Source organism: Triticum urartu, chromosome 1 (genome assembly GCF_003073215.2).
Source record: "Triticum urartu cultivar G1812 chromosome 1, Tu2.1, whole genome shotgun sequence".
In the NCBI taxonomy this organism is placed as follows: domain Eukaryota; kingdom Viridiplantae; phylum Streptophyta; class Magnoliopsida; order Poales; family Poaceae; genus Triticum; species Triticum urartu.
In genome coordinates this window covers 487405471-487422753 of record NC_053022.1, presented here as the reverse complement: position 1 = coordinate 487422753, position 17283 = coordinate 487405471, and the positions used below count along the sequence as shown (strand labels likewise).

The 17283-nt window shown below is 46.8% G+C and overlaps 2 protein-coding genes across 2 annotated transcripts; both read right to left on the bottom strand.

Moving 5' to 3' along the window:
- Window positions 1-10047: 10047 nt before the first annotated feature.
- On the bottom strand, window positions 10048-10592 carry LOC125521338 (histone H4). The gene has a single exon (XM_048686399.1). It carries the CDS (start codon window positions 10511-10513, stop codon window positions 10202-10204), a length of 312 nt encoding a protein of 103 aa, XP_048542356.1. The 5' UTR covers window positions 10514-10592; the 3' UTR covers window positions 10048-10201.
- A 3608-nt stretch (window positions 10593-14200) lies between these two features.
- On the bottom strand, window positions 14201-17002 carry LOC125521328 (ammonium transporter 2 member 1). The gene is made up of 3 exons (XM_048686389.1): window positions 16291-17002; window positions 15138-15423; window positions 14201-14930 (listed from the first exon to the last, which is right to left on the bottom strand). The coding sequence occupies exons 1-3, from the start codon at window positions 16900-16902 to the stop codon at window positions 14380-14382; spliced, it is 1449 nt and encodes a 482-aa protein (XP_048542346.1). The 5' UTR covers window positions 16903-17002; the 3' UTR covers window positions 14201-14379.
- Between the last annotated feature and the right edge of the window lie 281 nt (window positions 17003-17283).

Genomic DNA, 17283 nt, shown 5'->3' with positions numbered 1-17283 from the left:
GAAAAAAAAGAGGCCATAAAAAAAGAGAAGGCCCAAACAAAAAAATGAGAGAAAAGAGAGAAGGGACAATGTTACTATCCTTTTACCACACTTGTGCTTCAAAGTAGCACCATGATCTTCATGATAGAGAGTCTTTCATTCTGGCACTTTCATATACTAGTGGGAATTTTTCATTATAGAACTTGGCCTGTATATTCCAATGATGGGCTTCCTCAAAATGCCCTAGGTCTTCGTGAGCAAGCGAGTTGGATGCACACCCACTTACTTTCTTTTGTTGAGCTTTCATATACTTATAGCTCTAGTGCATCCGTTGCATGGCAATCCCTACTCACTCACATTGATATCTATTGATGGGCATCTCCATAGCCCGTTGATACGCCTAGTTGATGTGAGACTATCTTCTCCTTTTTGTCTTCTCCACAACCACCATTCTATTCCACATATAGTGCTATATCCATGGCTCACGCTCATGTATTGCGTGAAGATCGAAAAAGTTTTGAAAATGTCAAAAGTATGAAACAATTGCTTGGCTTGTCATCGGGGTTGTGCATGATTTAAATACTTTGTGTGGTGAAGATAGAGCATAGCCAGACTATATGATTTTGTAGGGATAGCTTTCTTTGGCCATGTTATTTTGAGAAGACATAATTGCTTTGTTAGTTTGCTTGAAGTATTATTATTTTTATGTCAACCTGAACTTTTGTCTTGAATCTTTTGAATCTGAATATTCATACCACAATTAAGAAGATTTACATTGAAATTATGCCAAGTAGCACTCCGCATCAAAAATTCTGTTTTTATCATTTACCTACTCGAGGACGAGCAGGAATTAAGCTTGAGGATGCTTGATACGTCTCCAACGTATCTATAATTTTTTATTGCTCCATGCTATATTATCTACTGTTTTGGACATTATTGGGCTTTATTATCCACTTTTATATTATTTTTGGGACTAACCTGTTAATCGGAGGCCTAGCCCAGAATTGTTGTTTTTTGCCTGTTTTAGGGTTTCAAAGAAAAGGAATATCAAACGGAGTCCAAACGGAATGAAACCTTCGGAAACGTGATTTTCTGATCAGATAAGATCCAGGAGACTTGGACCCTCCGTCAAGAAAGCCACGAGGCGGTCACGAGGGTGGAGGGCCCCCCCCTAGGGCACGCCCCTGCCTCGTGGGCCCCTCGAAGCTCCACCAGCGTACTTCTTCCTCCTATATATATCCACGTACCCCCAAACGATCAGATACGGAGCCAAAAACCCAATTCCACCGCCGCAACTTTCTGTATCCACGAGATCCCATCTTGGGGACTGTTCTGGAGATCCACCGGAGGGGGCATCGATCACGGAGGGCTTCTACATCATCATCCAAGCCCCTCCGATGAAGTGTGAGTAGTTTACTTCAGACCTACGGGTCCATAGTTAGTAGCTAGATGGATTCTTCTCTCTTTTTGGATCTCAATACAATGTTCTCCCCCTCTCTCGTGGAGATCTATTCGATGTAATCTTCTTTTTGCGGTGTGTTTGTTGAGATCGATGAATTTTGGGTTTATGATCAAGTCTATCTATGAATAATATTTGAATCTTCTCTGAATTCTTTTATGTATGATTGGTTATCTTTGCAAGTATCTTCGAATTATCAGTTTGGTTTGGCCTACTAGATTGGTTGTTCTTGCCATGGGAGAAGTGCTTAGCTTTTGGTTCGATCTTGCGGTGTCCTTTCCCAGTGACAGAAGGGGCAGCAAGGCACGTATTGTATCATTGCCATCAAGGATAACAAGATGGGTTTTCATCATATTGCATGAAACTATCCCTCTACATCATGTCATCTTGCTTAAGGCGTTACTCTGTTTTTAACTTAATACTCTAGATGCATGCTGGATAGCGGTCGATGAGTGAAGTAATAATAGTAGATGCAGAATCGTTTCGGTCTACTTGTCTCGGACGTGATGCCTATATACATGATCATACCTAGATATTCTCATAACTATGCTCAATTTTGTCAATTGCTCAACAGTAATTTGTTCACCCACCGTAGAATACTTATGCTCTTGAGAGAAGCCACTAGTGAAACCTATGGCCCCCGGGTCTCTTTCTCATCATATCAATCTCCATCACTTTATTATTGCTTTGCTTTTACTTTGCTTTTACTTTTTACTTTGCATCTCTATACCAAAAATACCAAAAATATTATTTATCATCTCTATCAGATCTCACTTTCGTAAGTGACCGTGAAGGGATTGACAACCCCTAAGCATGTTGGTTGCGTTGAGCTATTGTTTTTGTGTAGGTACGAGGGACTCATGCGTAGCCTCCTACTGGATTGATACCTTGGTTCTCAAAAATTGAGGGAAATACTTACGCTACTTTGCTGCATCATCCTCTCCTCTTCGGGGAAATCCAACGCAGTGCTCAAGAGGTAGCAGTGTCGCATCTCCGCCGTTGCTTCAAGGACCCAATCCGAGCAGTGGATCATGAAGTGCTCGAATTGCGACACGACCTCTCCTATAAAGAGCATCCGGTCCGCATTCTCGACCAAGTTGAACGCCGCACACGTCAGAAAGCGATCAAGTTCGTCAAGGTCCAGTGGTCGCATCACTCTGAAGATGAAGCCACTTGGGAATGCGAGGACCGCCTGCGTGATGAATACCCCGCAATGTTTCCTTCTACCTCCTAAATCTCGGGACGAGATTTCTTGTAGTGGAGGAGTTTTGTAACGCCCGGATGATTAGGCTACGATAAATCTCTGCTAAATATGCCACGTCACCTGGGTCACTGTTTAATCTCGCGTCGGTTCAAAACTTTTCAAATTCAAAATTTAAATAATGTCAAACAACAAAAGTTTTCAAATGTTAAAACAAAATCATTCGGTTAGTGTCAAATATTACGTAGGTAATTATTGTGTAGAAAATGTTTTTCTTGAAAATGCCTGAACATTTTAAAATGATTTAAAACGAAAAGGAAAATAAATAAAAGAAAAGAAATAAAAAGAAAAAAAGAAACCCCTTGGCCAACTGGGCCATTCGGCCCAGCTGGCCGCCGAACCAACCGACCCAATTGGGCCGGCCCAACCGGCCAAGCCCAACCGCACTCCATATCCCCCTGGACACCCAAATCCTAACCTACCCCACTCCACACTCGCTCCCTCCCACTCTCGCACGTCTCTCCTCCACCCCCATCGATCCCGATCTGGATCGGGAGAGGGGTGGCTCGAATGCCGCCAGGAACGAACCATGCCATTGCCGCCCAGACCTCGTCGACCAGGACCTCCTCGTCGGACTGCCTCCATCGTCGACCTCGTCCCCGTCATCCCCCCCCCCCCCCCCCCCCCCCCCCCCCCCCCCCCCCGCACGCGCGCCCCGCTGCCATTTACCCTACGACCCCGCCATGAACACCTTCCTCCTCTCCCATCTTCCCCTGTCACCGCGCGCCCGAGGCCGTGCTCGCTCGCGGCCTCCCCGCGCTCGTCGCGCCTCCTCTGGATGGACATCGTGCCCGACCCCCGTGGCCACCACTAGCCGTCGCCATGCCGCCGCGCGCCCGGCCGCACCTCGCGACCGCCGCCCCCTCCATCCCGCTCACCAGCCCGCGCCCGCTGGCGCTACCCTACGCCCGCCCGCATCCCCCACCGCGCGCACCCGCCGCCGCTCCGAGGCCGCCGCCTCCCCCCGTAGTCGCGCGCTGCTCGCACTTCGGGCCGCACTCGCACCGCCGCGTGCTTGCCGCCACCTCCTCCCTGCGCCCCTCCCCTGCTGGCTTCGAAGCCGCGCGCGCCACGCACCGACGCCCACGCCCTGCCTCGTCCCTGCCACTCGCTGCCGCTCTGCACTACCGTTGCAGCCTCTGCTGCTGCCGGAGGCCGCCGACGTTGTCCCACACGCGCCGGTCGGCCCCTGCCCGAAGCCCGCCTTCAGTCGCCCACTCCAGCCGCCGCGCCACGCACCACCGCAGCCCCTCCCGCTCGCGCCTGCTGCCTTGGCCGCACGCGCCTTGCGCCGCGCTTCCCCCCCCCCTGCTGTGCTGCTCCGGCACCCCGCCGTGGCCGGCGCCCCCTGGTAGCCTTGGCGTGCACCCAAACGGGCTAGCGCCCAGCGCCTATGGCCGACGCCCGCGCCCGCTAAGGCCCACTGGCCCTATGACAAACAAGGCCCACGCCCAGAACGTTTAAAAAAATAGGAAATTAAAAAATAATAAAATAAATGAATAATAATTTAAATATTTATTTAATTAATTTTGATTAATTAAACTAAACAACTAATTAAACTAAGTAATCATGATTAGTTAGTCTAGTCAATGATGAACGGGGCCCACATGTTAGTTTGACCAGTCAACACCCCTGTTGACTGCTGACGTCATGCTGACATCAGCATGCGCTATTTTGGATAATGTTGAATTAAAGTAATTAAATAAATCCTAAAAATGTTTTAAATCTTTTAAAATTAATATAAAATAAACCGTAGCTCGGATGGAAAAACTTTGTACATGAAAGTTGCTCAGAACGACGAGATGAATTCGGATAGGCAGCCCGTTCATCCACCACACATCCCTAGCATAGCAAACACGTAACTTTCCCCCTCCGATTCATCTGTCCAAAAACGCGAAACACCGAGGATATTTTCCCGAATGTTTCCCCCCTTCACCGGTATCACCTCATACCGCGTTAGGGCACACCTAGCACCGCTACTTGTCATGTCATGCATCGTTATGCATCTGTTTGCATTGTATTTATTGTTTGTCCCCCTCTTCTCTCTGGTAGACTATGAGACTGACGCCGCTGCTGGTGCCCCGATCGACTACGCTGTTGACGACCCCTCTTTCTTGCCAGAGCAACCAGGCAAGCCCCCCCTGATCACCAGATATCGCCTATTCCACTCTCTACTGCTTTCATTAGAGTAGTGTAGCATGTTACTGCTTTCCGTTAATCCTATTCTGATGCATAGCCTGTCATTGTTGCTACAGTTGTTGATACCTTACCTGCAATCCTAAATGCTTAGTATAGGATGCTAGTTTATCATTAGTGGCCCTACATTCTTGTCAGTCTGCCATGCTATACTATCGGGTCGTGATCACGTCGGGTGTTGATCACGGGTATATACTATACATATTGCACATGATACATGTTGTGACTAAAGTCGTGTTGGCTCGTTGAGTACCCGTGGTTGATTCACGAATTGGGGGCTGAAAGGACATATTTTCCCGACGGCCCTCTGTGTGGATCTTTGTGGCGGAGCGACAGGGCAGGTTGAGACCACCCAGGAGAGAGGTGGGCCTGGCCCTGGTCGGCGTTCGCGGTTACTTCAAGATAACACGCTTAACGAGATCTTGGTATTTGATCTGAGTCTGGACACTGGCCTATACGCACTAACCAACTACGCGGGAACAGTTATGGGCACTCGACGTCGTGGTATGAGCCGAAGCCCTCGTGACATCAGCGACTGAGCGGCGCGCACCGGGTTGGACCGCGTAACACAACTTCCTTTGTAATGGAGGTTGCTAGGTCTGCTCATCGGCCGCGTACGCAACATGCAGGTGTGCAATGGGCGATGGGCCCAGACCCCTGCGCCATAGGATTTAGACCGGCGTGCTGACCTCTTTGTTGTGCCTAGGTGGGGCTGCGACGTGTTGATCTTCCGAGGCCGGGCATGACCCAGAAAAGTGTGTTCGGACAAAGGGGATCGAGCGTGTTGGGAAATGTGGTGCACCCCTGCAGGGAAGTTGATCTATTCGAATACCTATGTCCCTCGGTAAAAGGATAACCCAGAGTTGTACCTTGACCTTATGACAACTAGAACCGGATACTTAATAAAACACAACCTTCCAAGTGCCAGATACAACCGATGATCACTCTCTCACAGGGCGACGAGGGGAGCATCACCGGGTAGGGTTATGCTATGCGATGTTACTTGATGAACTTACCATCTACTCTCTTCTACATGCTGCAAGATGGAGGTTACCAGAAGCGTAGTCTTCGGTAGGACTAGCTATCCCCTTCTTATTCTGGCATTCTGTAGTTCTGTCCACTTATACTACCCCCTTTCATTCATACCAATGCATATCTAGTGTAGCTCCTTGCTTGCGAGTACTTTGGATGAGTACTCACGGTTGCTTTGCTCCCCCCTTTTCCCCCTTCCTCTATTCGATTGTTGCGACCAGACGTTGGAGTCCAGGAGCCAGACGCCACTATCGATGACGACTGCTACTACTCGGAAGGTGCCTACTACTACGTGTAGGCCGCTGACGACGACCAGGAGTAGTTTAGGAGGATCCCAGGCAGGAGGCCTGCGCCTCTTTCGATCTGTATCCCAGTTTGTGCTAGCCTTCTTAAGACAAACTTGTTTAACTTATGTCTGTACTCAGATTATGTTGCTTCCGCTGACTCGTCTATGATCGAGCTCTTATATTCGAGCCCTTGAGGCCCCTGGCTTGTAATATGATGCTTGTATGACTTATTTTATTTGTAGAGTTGTGTTGTGGTATCTTCCCGTGAGCCTTGATCTTGATCGTACACGTTTGCGTGTATGATTAGTGTACGATTGAATCGGGGGCGTCACATGTACATTCTCCGAATATATAAGTAACACTTATTTACACATGTTTAATTTTTTTCAAATATATGTTAAACATTTTATCATATACTCTCTCTGTAAAGAAATAAAAGAACGTTTAGAACACTAAAATAGAGATCTAAACTCTCCTATATTTCTTCACATAGAGAGTATGTGATAGAAATTGTACACATTTGAAACCTTATTTTTATACATGGTTAACGTTTTTCAAATACATGATTAACATTTTGTTAAAATATATGTGTTTGGTGTCTGCTTTTTTCATACACATTGCACATTTTTCGTATACATCAGGAATATATTTTTTACACATGATACATTTTTAATAGATTCTTAAAAAATCATTTATATGATTTGATGTCTACTTTTTTCATACACGTTGTACATTATTCGTATACATCAAAATATTTTTCCGTGCACATTTAACACTTCATACATGTTACATTCTTTTCAGATCCTTGTTTTGATGTCTACTTTTTTCATACACATTATATATTTTCTGTATACATCTGAAACATTATTTTTATACAAATTTAATATTTTTAAATTGCATGATTGACCTTTTTTCAAACATATGATTTGATGTCTATACTTTTCCATACACGTTGTAAATTTAGTTGTATATACATAACATTATTTTTATACATGTTTAACATTTCTTAAATACATGATTCACACTTTTTTTTGAAATATAAGTTTGATGCCCACTTTTTTCATACACGTTGTAACTTTTTTATATTCATATGAAAAAATATTTTTGTCTGTATTTAATAATTTTAAGTGCATGATTTTTTAAATACATGTTGAACATTTTTTAATACATGATGAACATATCTTAATAAACGAGTGAACATTTTTTGTAGAAACAAGCTCAATATTTTTATATAACTTTTAAAATATTAAAATAAATAAATGCATATATACTTAATAACAGAAAAAAAGGAAGGGAAGGCACATGCACCGGCAAATTCGGTCATGCGCCGCGACGGTCAAAAGTGGCCGCTCCAGCTACTGCGCCGAGTTTGTGTGCTTGGAACAATGAGCAATGTAAGCTAGTCCGCCTTCGTCACACTATTGGGATGGCCGAATGAGGGTGGGGCGTTATTTTTTCCGTGCTTTCTTTCTTCTGATTTTTTTCCTTTGTTTCCTTTTTTTGCTTTTCATTTGCAATTTTGGGATGGCCGAATGAGGGTGGGGCATTATTTCTTCCGTGCTTTCTTTCTTCTGATTTTTTCCTTTGTTTCCTGTTTTTGCTTTTCATTTGAAATTTTTCGTGTACTATTTTGTTTTTGTGAGAGTCCCTTTTTATTTCGTTTTGTTATGTTTTTAAAATTGCACGAATATTATTAAAGTCCCCGAATGTTTATTAAAATTCTTGAGGTTTTTTACCTTCATGGGCATTTTTTAAATTTGTGAGTATATTTTAAATGCTTACTTTTTAAAATATACGATCATTATTGAATTCCTGATAAATTAAGAAATTTGCGGATATGTCTAAAACTTGAAAACATTTTAAATTTTCAAAGCATGTTTTATAAAATCATGAGTATTTTTAAAATATGTGATCTGTTTTAAGTGTTGGTGAACAATTATTAGAAAATATTATCTTTTAAATCTACGAATTGGTTTCTTGATATATTTTGAAATATTCTATTTTATACAATTTTATTTGTAAAATTAAAAAATTTTATCTGTGAAAATCAAAGGAGTCGTAAAATTATATTTTTGCTCAACTAAGTACGTTGGCCAGACACATTTTATTGGGTGTGGGATCAGAGCTCTCACAGATCACATAGAAAGGGTGCCGGCTCCAAGCAAGTGAAGTGAAGTTATTAATTGTCGGCCCTCGGTTTCTTGCAAGAGATCATGGTTTATGAGAAATACTATAGCTCAAGAAGATAATTGGACCCTATAGTTACTGCAGGTAACATTGGCCGCTGACAGTCACACCTGCTTTGACACGATTCAATACATGGGACATACATAATTTAAACTTCTGTAGGTATACAGAAGAATACTGAAGTGTTGGTTTGGGATTTCTTCTGGCGTTGTCAAATTGGTACCGCTTATGAGCACGACGAAACCTATAATCAAGACTAAATGCAATCTAAAGTTCTCATCCGAGACTCTGGTATTCCTTTTGCTGTATGGCAGCAATCTAAAGTTCTAAACTGCTGTGATGTGTACACCTTGAAAAGTATGGTTGCACTACTTGGATTGTGGTTCTCTGAATCGAGTAAATACAACACCAAGAACTTGATACTTCCATTTTCTCCACCTGTGAAATTTCAGTAATCTTGTTGCCCACAAATCATAGTGATATTTTTTTTCCTTTTGTGTATTTGTATTGCAAAATTATAGGGTCTTTTTGCTGTATACTTCAGCACTTGTGTGTATCTTGTCTTTAGTGTGTATTGAGTCATCATCCGATATCAAGTATTTAGCTTCATAATACGTGTTACTGAAATTGTTCATGTGGAAGGGTGCCCACACCTGTAGCCTGTACCCTGTAGGTATCAAAGGAAGATTGCATTGGGATAGTGTAATGTGTCTATGAAATTTTTTATCGTCTTTGGTTATTCTGCAAGGAACAGACTTCTTCAGTCACTAATTCACTGTGGATATCAATCTCAACTTGGATAAACTTGCTCCTTCAAGAAAGAAAGAAATTGCTGCATTGCTGTAAAATGTCTTCCAGGGACAAATTATTCTTCCTTCATCTGAATTGTTCTTGTTAAATAAATATAATCTACAAGAAACTTGACCCAATGCAATGTATCACTACTATTATCATTTTTCATTGCTCGCTGGTGTTCGCTTCTGTAGGATTCTAGGATTCACGGGTCATTGCTCTAACTGTTTTTCATTCCTGCTAATACAGTAAACGCATCAAGTAAGAACTGATCTTCCCAGGTTTTAAGATAAATTATTCTGTCACTAAACTCCCCTAATCTAGAGCATCATATGATATTAGGAAAATGAAGATGGAGAATTATGTTGATAAGCTAGTTAATATAAGCTGAAGGATTAAGTTGTTGCTGCCACGGCCAAAATGTTTGATGCATCAGATGAAGTATTACTGCAGTAACCAAAAAAACAGCAGAAATAGAGCAAAGTGACATTTGATTAACAAGAAACACATGATGATTTGCACAGAGCAAGTGGCATAGCAAATCAATCTAGAAATCGATGTATGAAATACAGACTAATCCCAACCTTAATTAAACACATTGTTGCAACACAGAACAATCATAAATGATGCCTGGTACAAATGCATCAGATAAAATAGCAGAAACGGGGCAACTGATGTTCCTGATTTGGCCATGCACTAACTATTCCGCAAGCAAATGCAATCCGTCAGGGGCTCCTGGTAAAAGAATAGCAAAACAATCCAACTCCCAAGCACACACAATTTTGCATCACAGAAGATAGTACAATTTTACGTAACAGAAATGCAGCAGAACAAAGTCAGAGACAAGGTATTATAGAGACATATTTGATTTCTAACAAACTGCGAATAACTTTGCTCCACGATTCAGTACGAAATACAGAGGAAATAGCGAACTACAGAGGAACTAGCGAACTACACAAGTCGCGGTATCAAACTTTCGGGATCTGCAGTGGGGTGGCGAGGAAGAGCCTAGCCGCCGAAGCCGTAGAGGGTGCGGCCCTGGCGCTTGAGCGCGTAGACGACGTCCATGGCGGTGACGGTCTTGCGGCGGGCGTGCTCCGTGTAGGTGACGGCGTCGCGGATGACGTTCTCGAGGAAGATCTTGAGCACGCCGCGGGTCTCCTCGTAGATGAGGCCGGAGATGCGCTTCACGCCGCCCCTCCGAGCGAGGCGCCGGATCGCCGGCTTGGTGATGCCCTGGATGTTGTCGCGCAGCACCTTCCGGTGGCGCTTGGCGCCGCCCTTGCCGAGCCCCTTGCCTCCCTTGCCGCGGCCGGACATGGCTGACGGTCTCTCCTTGGTTCGAGCTGCGAGCGGACGGAGGAGGTCGAGGAGCGGTGGTGAATTGTGTTGTGAGATTTGCCGGATGTGGGGAGGGGATTTTAAGGTGGACGAGAGGTGGGAGGAGGCGCGTTGCTGCCGTTCGATGCAGATGGAATGCACGGTTGAGATTGCGATCCGGGGGACGGATGCCGCGGATCGATGACCTGGCGGGAGGCGCCGATTGCGGGAATGGCCGCCGGCGCCAAAGTTTTGGGCTGTGGGCGGGGCGCGATGTTTTCGCGCTGGTGCACACAATGGCGCGAACTAGGAACGGCACGGAGTCTGTCCGGTCCCCGTCGATTTTACCAAAATATTGTGTGTGTGTGTGTGTGTGTGTGTGTGTGTGTGTGTGTGTGTGTGTGTGTGTGTGTGTGTGTGTGTGTGAGAAAACATTGTTTTTCTGAGCAAGGTAATTCCACAAAGTTTTCTTAACTAGGCAACCTAGTTCTAGGGACAAAAGAAAATTTGAAGAAAATGAAAAGTAAAATTTGGCATTGAAAAATTTATTTCATGTGAATCTTTAGATCAAGATAAAAAATTATGAAAATTGTGAGGTGGAGCGGACGGGGACGCGTAATACCCACCAATTTTATTTGGTAAGTCTAAGGGCAACTCCAATGGAAAACCCTAACGAAAATGGTATTTGTTCGCGGACACGTCAGACAATGATGCGAGAGCCGGCCATCCAATAGGATTCGAAACAAACCGAACGAATTCCATGCAAACCGGATGATTTTCATCTAAAGACCAAAATTGTTACATTTTCAACACAACTAAACTATAGCGGGCTAAAGTTTTTAACCCGGTCTAAATGATCGTCGGCCGCGGCAGTGCCTATTTTCCCAGGACATGTCTTCCCCATGTCCGGCGAGCTCACCGGCTGCCCGAGAGTCCCGAAAAATGAAGTTGCGGGAGGGGAAGAATAGTAGTGGCCTTTCTGGGAAACAATTATCTCACTCCAACAGAGGCTTGCAACAAGCAACTCAACTCTTACACACTCGTGATGATAAAAATGGGAACATCAACTCCGACAAGCAACTATAGGTTGCTCCAGTGTTGACCATAAGGAGGGAAATAGCCAAAATTTCAGCAAACTGTTTTAGGTGCCCGACATCCGGGCAGCAAGCCAGACGTCCGCCCGCTAGAGCTATGACCAAATTTTCCAGTCAAATATTTTTGCACAAACATATTAGGTGCTGCACGTCCAAGTCGCTAGTGAGACATCCGGGCTAGGGGTTGCGCCCTGCTGTGCCAAGTCTCTTGCGACGCCGTGTCAGGTGTCGGACATATGGGCATTGAAAACATAGGGCGGCGGGGCAAATGACCAATTTTCCATTCTCTCATCCATAGTTTTTGAAAATGGACCGGAACGGCTGTCCGACTGAAAAAACCAGGAACCGATGCCTTGCCTGGTTTTTAAGGTGTACTGTTTTTTTAGTAAAAAAATATTTAGAAAAAGGCGCACATCAAGTTTCAGACGCCCCAGCACTGAAAATCACATCAAAACACAGGTACACGTCAAGGAAGCGAAGATGCTTCACAGATTGCTTATCAGGGTGAGATCTCTCCTCATCATACTATATCCTTTTGTTTAATCTTCTTTGCTCTGCTCTTCCTACTACCGAGAAACACATATGCCATTGTCCGGCACCATCATCATCTTCCAGACACAAGTCCAGAGGTTTCCTGTCCTCGTCAGATGACGGTACCGGTCCTTCTCACACAAGTGCTCTATACTTCCATGTGATCTACTTGTTGGCCCTTTTTTGTGTCTCTTGGCCTTTTTCTTCGTCTACAGATCTTGCCCACCCTCTTGATCCTCTTCCTCCAATTTCTACTCCTCTTGATCATCATCATCCTCTTCTTCACCCGATTGCTCATACAGTTCCTCCTCCTCCTCTGTCTCACACATCTCCTCAACATATGTGTCCCCTTCATAATGTAGTAATGGATCATTCCTCCGTCTCTTCATTTCCTCAAGCCTATCAAGGATATCACCATATTCTATCAAATTGTCATCATCACTGTCCTCTTCATTGTCCATAACTGCAGATTCCTTTTCAAAAGAGTGGCCTTCTATTTTCCTTTCTTATTCTTCCTGAACATTGCATTTTCCTTTCTCATTTTCTCCTCCATAAATTCTTCTATTTGCAATTGCTCCTCTGAATTGTTTGTGCTATTTTGTGTTTGAAACTGTATTGGCATTGGCTGCTGTTTTGCTGCTGCATCTGAATTTTCTGCTGCTACATCTACACGATGTGCATTGAACTAAACTCCTTCTTGATCTACCTGATACAGTTGGGGATCTCTAACTTCCTGCAGAGGGATTTGCCACTCAATAACATTAGCATTGTTGTTTATATGTGTAGATTTTGGGAAACTGGCCCTAAGAACTGTCACATTCAAGATCTTCTGCTTCTGCATGATTGTGGTTGAAATTTTCCCCCAACCTGTCATCATCCCATATTTCTTCCGTTCCTTCTATCCCTCGGCCTAGATCCTTTACATAGTACATGTAATCCCTCAAAACATATCCTTCAGTCTCTATCAGTGCTACTAGATTGTAAAATATGATGTATCTTATGACAACATCATAGTTCTCTTGAGATTGTCTCTGTCATGGAAATGCTTCCTCAATTCACAAAACTCATCATCCAAACCGCAAATAATAAAATTAACATAGCAGTGCAGTATAAGTGTTTAATTAGAACACTTCCTAAAAAGCAGAACAACAAGAAAACAGAGCAATACAAAGCTTTGGGTTAATTAGAAAACAGTGCAATACAAAGCAACATAGTACACTAACCCCCACTTTGGTTAATTAAAGCTCTGGCACATTAAAAAACCATACACAAACACGGTAGAATAAAATGCGTTGGTTAATTAGAGAGCATTTTAACAACAACTAATTTGACATAGCACACCCAACCATAGGGTTAGACAACACCTAATTTTAACTAAATAACACACAAACATCACCTAATTTCAACTTAATCACCTAATTTCACAAAAAAATCATAGCGATAACAAACCCTAGGCCCAACAATATGCAATTGTTATCCTAACCCTAGTAACGGATCAATAGGGATGAGATAAAGGAATGGAGAAGGGGAGGGGGATCTTACTATACGCCGCCGAAGGATGACGCGATATGGTGGTTTGTCGGATTGACCTTCACCGTCGCGGCGAAGGCTCTGGCCATCACATATTCCACTGAATATTGCAGCTCCACATTCTCCGTCGCCTTGCTAGGGTTCAAGCTCCCGCAAAGCTCATATGGCTCGGGATCCGCGTCGTTGGCGCCACTGCCGGGTGGCCCGCCGCCGTCAGCACCGCCTGGTTTCGCCGGGGTACCCATCTGCGTAGTGCGAGGGGGGGGTGGGAGCGGGAAGAAGCGGGAAGGGAGAAGGAGGGGGGAATGCGGATGTGGCGCAAGCGGGAAGGAAATATAGATGGCCCGAGCAGCGCATCTAACGGTTGTCGGGACGGCTGCCAGTGCCAGGTAGGCAAAAAACAGGCCCCACCTGTCATAAATCCACTTAACAGAGCCTGATCCATCAATCAATGTTTTTTGGAAAACCATTACAGAAGACACGATGTTTTCTGCAACAAAAACATGACATATTGTTTTCCGCAAACCCAGCATTCAAACCGGTGATTTCCTACACTTTACTCGGAAAAATAATATTACTATGTCGCAACAGCCAACATGACATCAGCAATCTACACAGGAGGCTCTCACACTCTGCAGTTAAAAGCATAACTATTCCTACAGTCCTACGAGAAGAATTAACAGTACAGAGCCTTCCTCGTTGGATACCCTCCTACAACTGGATGGTGACGCCCCTGGCTCCCATGCCGGCGAGCCGCTGCTCCGCGGTGCCCATCTCCCTCTCGCCGCCGGCGCCCCTGGACACGTCGTGCCGCGTGGCGTCGAACTTCTCGCCGTCACCCCACAGCGCGTAGGCCTCCTCCCCGTGCGCGGCGTCGTCGCCGATCATGAGCTGGTCGTCGGGCATCCGCAGCGGCACGAACAGCCCGATGCCGAGCAGGATGAGCGTGGTGACCACGAGGTTCCACACGATCACGAACGCCGCGCCGGCCAGCTGCTTGCCCACCTGCTTGATGCCGCCGCCGTAGAAGGCGCCCTTGGGCCCCGGCACCGACGACTCCATCATCATCAGCTCCGGCGTGGCCAGGAGCCCCGTGAGGACCCCGCCGAGGAGCCCCGCCACGGCGTGCGTGTGGAAGACGGCCAGCGTGTCGTCCACCTTCATCAGCAGCGCCGACTTCTTGTGCAGGATCATCATGGTGAACCACGGCACGCTGCCCGCGAAGATGCCCATCACCACGGCCGCCCACGTCTGCACCAGCCCTGTACGTAGATTAATGAAGAAATTTCATGTCAAAACACAATGAACTACTGTTGTTACGTTGGTGTGGACTTGTTAGCGTACTCTACGAGCTGTCTATTTGACTTTTTTGTGCTAGTAGTACTCCACGACAACACATTGATTGAGCGACGAAAACTCCGCCTACTCCTGTGATCCGTACGTGCTGCGTGCAATGAGATGTTTGGTACCTGCGCCGGGGGTGATGCAGACGAGGCCGGTCATCATGCCCTGGACGGCGCCGATGACGGACGGCTTGCCGAAGAAGATGACGTCGAGGCAGGTCCAGGTGAGGAGGCTCGTCGCCGCGCTGACGTTGGTGTTGAGCACGGCGATGGACGCCGTGATGTTGGCGGCGTAGGGCGCGCCGCCGTTGAACCCGGCCCACCCCATCCACAGCAGCCCGCCGCCGGCGATCATGAGCAGGATGTTGTTCGGGGAGAACCGCTCCCGGTCGCTCTTCAGCCTCGGTCCCACCTGCCAGCCACAACATGGTGCGAAATGAAATCGACTCACAGTTTGACATAACGGGATTGTTCGACCGAATCTTACTAAAAAAATCCAGAAACAAACTTAGCTAGTTCACCATACTCCGTAGTTTTTCAGGAGCGACTTAATTGTGAGTTCTTCGTGAAGGAAGAAGAACCAATTGTGAATTTGCACAATAGTCGATGAACACAAGTACACAACGCGGGTGCCACACCAACAAGTTGGATAACGCGAGAGACAGCGACGCTGGATATTTGCAGCCGGTGTAACCGTGACCCGCCAGAGATTAAAAAATTGGGCGTTCCGTCCAGTACTAGTTCAAGTTGCCATCAACGACGCCGCGCGAGCGCCCACGGGCAGAGGCCAGCCGAAGCCAACGACGCGGTCCAACCGGTTCACACGTTCCATGAGGCAAAGCGGTTTTCTTGGACCCCTTTTCCGGGTGCCTGCAGCTATCACCGAAATACTTGTGCTCGTATCATGTGACCGCCCAAAGAAAGCAAAGAAAGTCTACAACGACTCGCGCTAATTTCTTCCGACACGGCTTATTTTTAGAAATCTTCCAACGTTACTTTGAAGAACATGTATCTACCCCAGAAAATTTCCGGTCCAGGCATCGGTAGAACTGTAGCTGTACTTTTACTCTGTGCTGTCATGTGTATTCCCGCGGTGGCATGGCAACGGCAATGGCATCCCAACGAGGAGTCCACATCGCTGTGCTGGGTCAAACTACTTGGCTAGCAACGACTGGCTGCTACCACCTAACACGTTAGCCGAACCCGATCGAGACGCCGCCGGAGCACCGGCCGCCGAACTGACATGGAGGGGAGGTAAGGAAGGAAGCTGCGCACGTACCCAGTAGGCGGCGGTGAAGCCGGCGATGCCGGAGGAGAGGTGGATGACGTAGCCGCCGGAGTAGTCGATGACGCCCCAGTGGTAGAGGAAGCCGCCGCCCCAGAGGCTGAAGGCGCCGACGGTGTAGGAGAGCATGAGCCAGAGCGGCGTGAAGGCCATCCAGGCCTTGATGTTCATGCGGCCCAGCACGGAGCCCGCCAGCAGGATGAGCGTGATGGCCGCGAACTCGAACTGGAACAGCACCAGCGTCGCCTCCGGGTAGAAGGGCTCCACCAGCGGCGTGCTCCCGCGCTCCGTCGCCGACAGCTTGGCGCGGCCGACGAGGTAGTCCTGCGACAGCGCCACGCCGGCCTTGCCCCAGAAGGGCAGCAGCCGCTCGCCGAACGCCATGCGGAACCCCACCAGCACCCACACCAGCAGCGAGGAGGCGTAGGCGTAGAGCGCCATGAAGGCCGAGTTGACGGCCCACTTCTTCTTCACGATGCTGCCGTAGAGGACGACCAGGCCCGGCATGGACTGGATGCCCACCATCGTCGCCGCCGTCAGCTGCCACGCGTTGTCGCCCTTGTTCAGCCAGTCCGGCACCGCCGGCGAGCCCGCCGCGTACGCCATCTCTCTCGACCGCGCGCGCTTTGTGCGGTGCCGGTGCCGGGGGAGAGGAGACGCGAGTCTGGTGGCCCGCTGCTTGGCAACCAGCGAGGCAGCCCGCGCGCTCGCGTTTAATAGGATCGATCATCCAGTTGAAAACGTTCAATCAGATCAAGAATATCTGTCCGACGTGTCAATTGCTGGTCAATTGCACGTGGCCCCCGACCCCACACGTCATTCACAGTCCAGCGATTTTTTAAAATATTTTTTAGAGCAACTCCAACGAAGAGATCCATGTTCTCCGTTTGGGTCATCCACACAGAAAAGCGTCCGTCGGTTGTTCGTTTGTTGTCCATTCGGACCTAAACTAAACCCAAATTTGAGCCATAAATGGGTCCTCGCGGA

Coding starts and splice junctions, on each gene's coding strand:
- LOC125521338 (XM_048686399.1), bottom strand. CDS start 10,513: ATGTCCGGCCGCGGCAAGGGAGGCAAGGGGCTCGGCAAGGGCGGCGCC.
- LOC125521328 (XM_048686389.1), bottom strand. CDS start 16,902: ATGGCGTACGCGGCGGGCTCGCCGGCGGTGCCGGACTGGCTGAACAAG. Junction 15,424..16,290: donor GCTTCACCGCCGCCTACTGG/GTACGTGCGCAG, acceptor TGTGGCTGGCAG/GTGGGACCGAGGCTGAAGAG. Junction 14,931..15,137: donor CTGCATCACCCCCGGCGCAG/GTACCAAACATC, acceptor ATCTACGTACAG/GGCTGGTGCAGACGTGGGCG.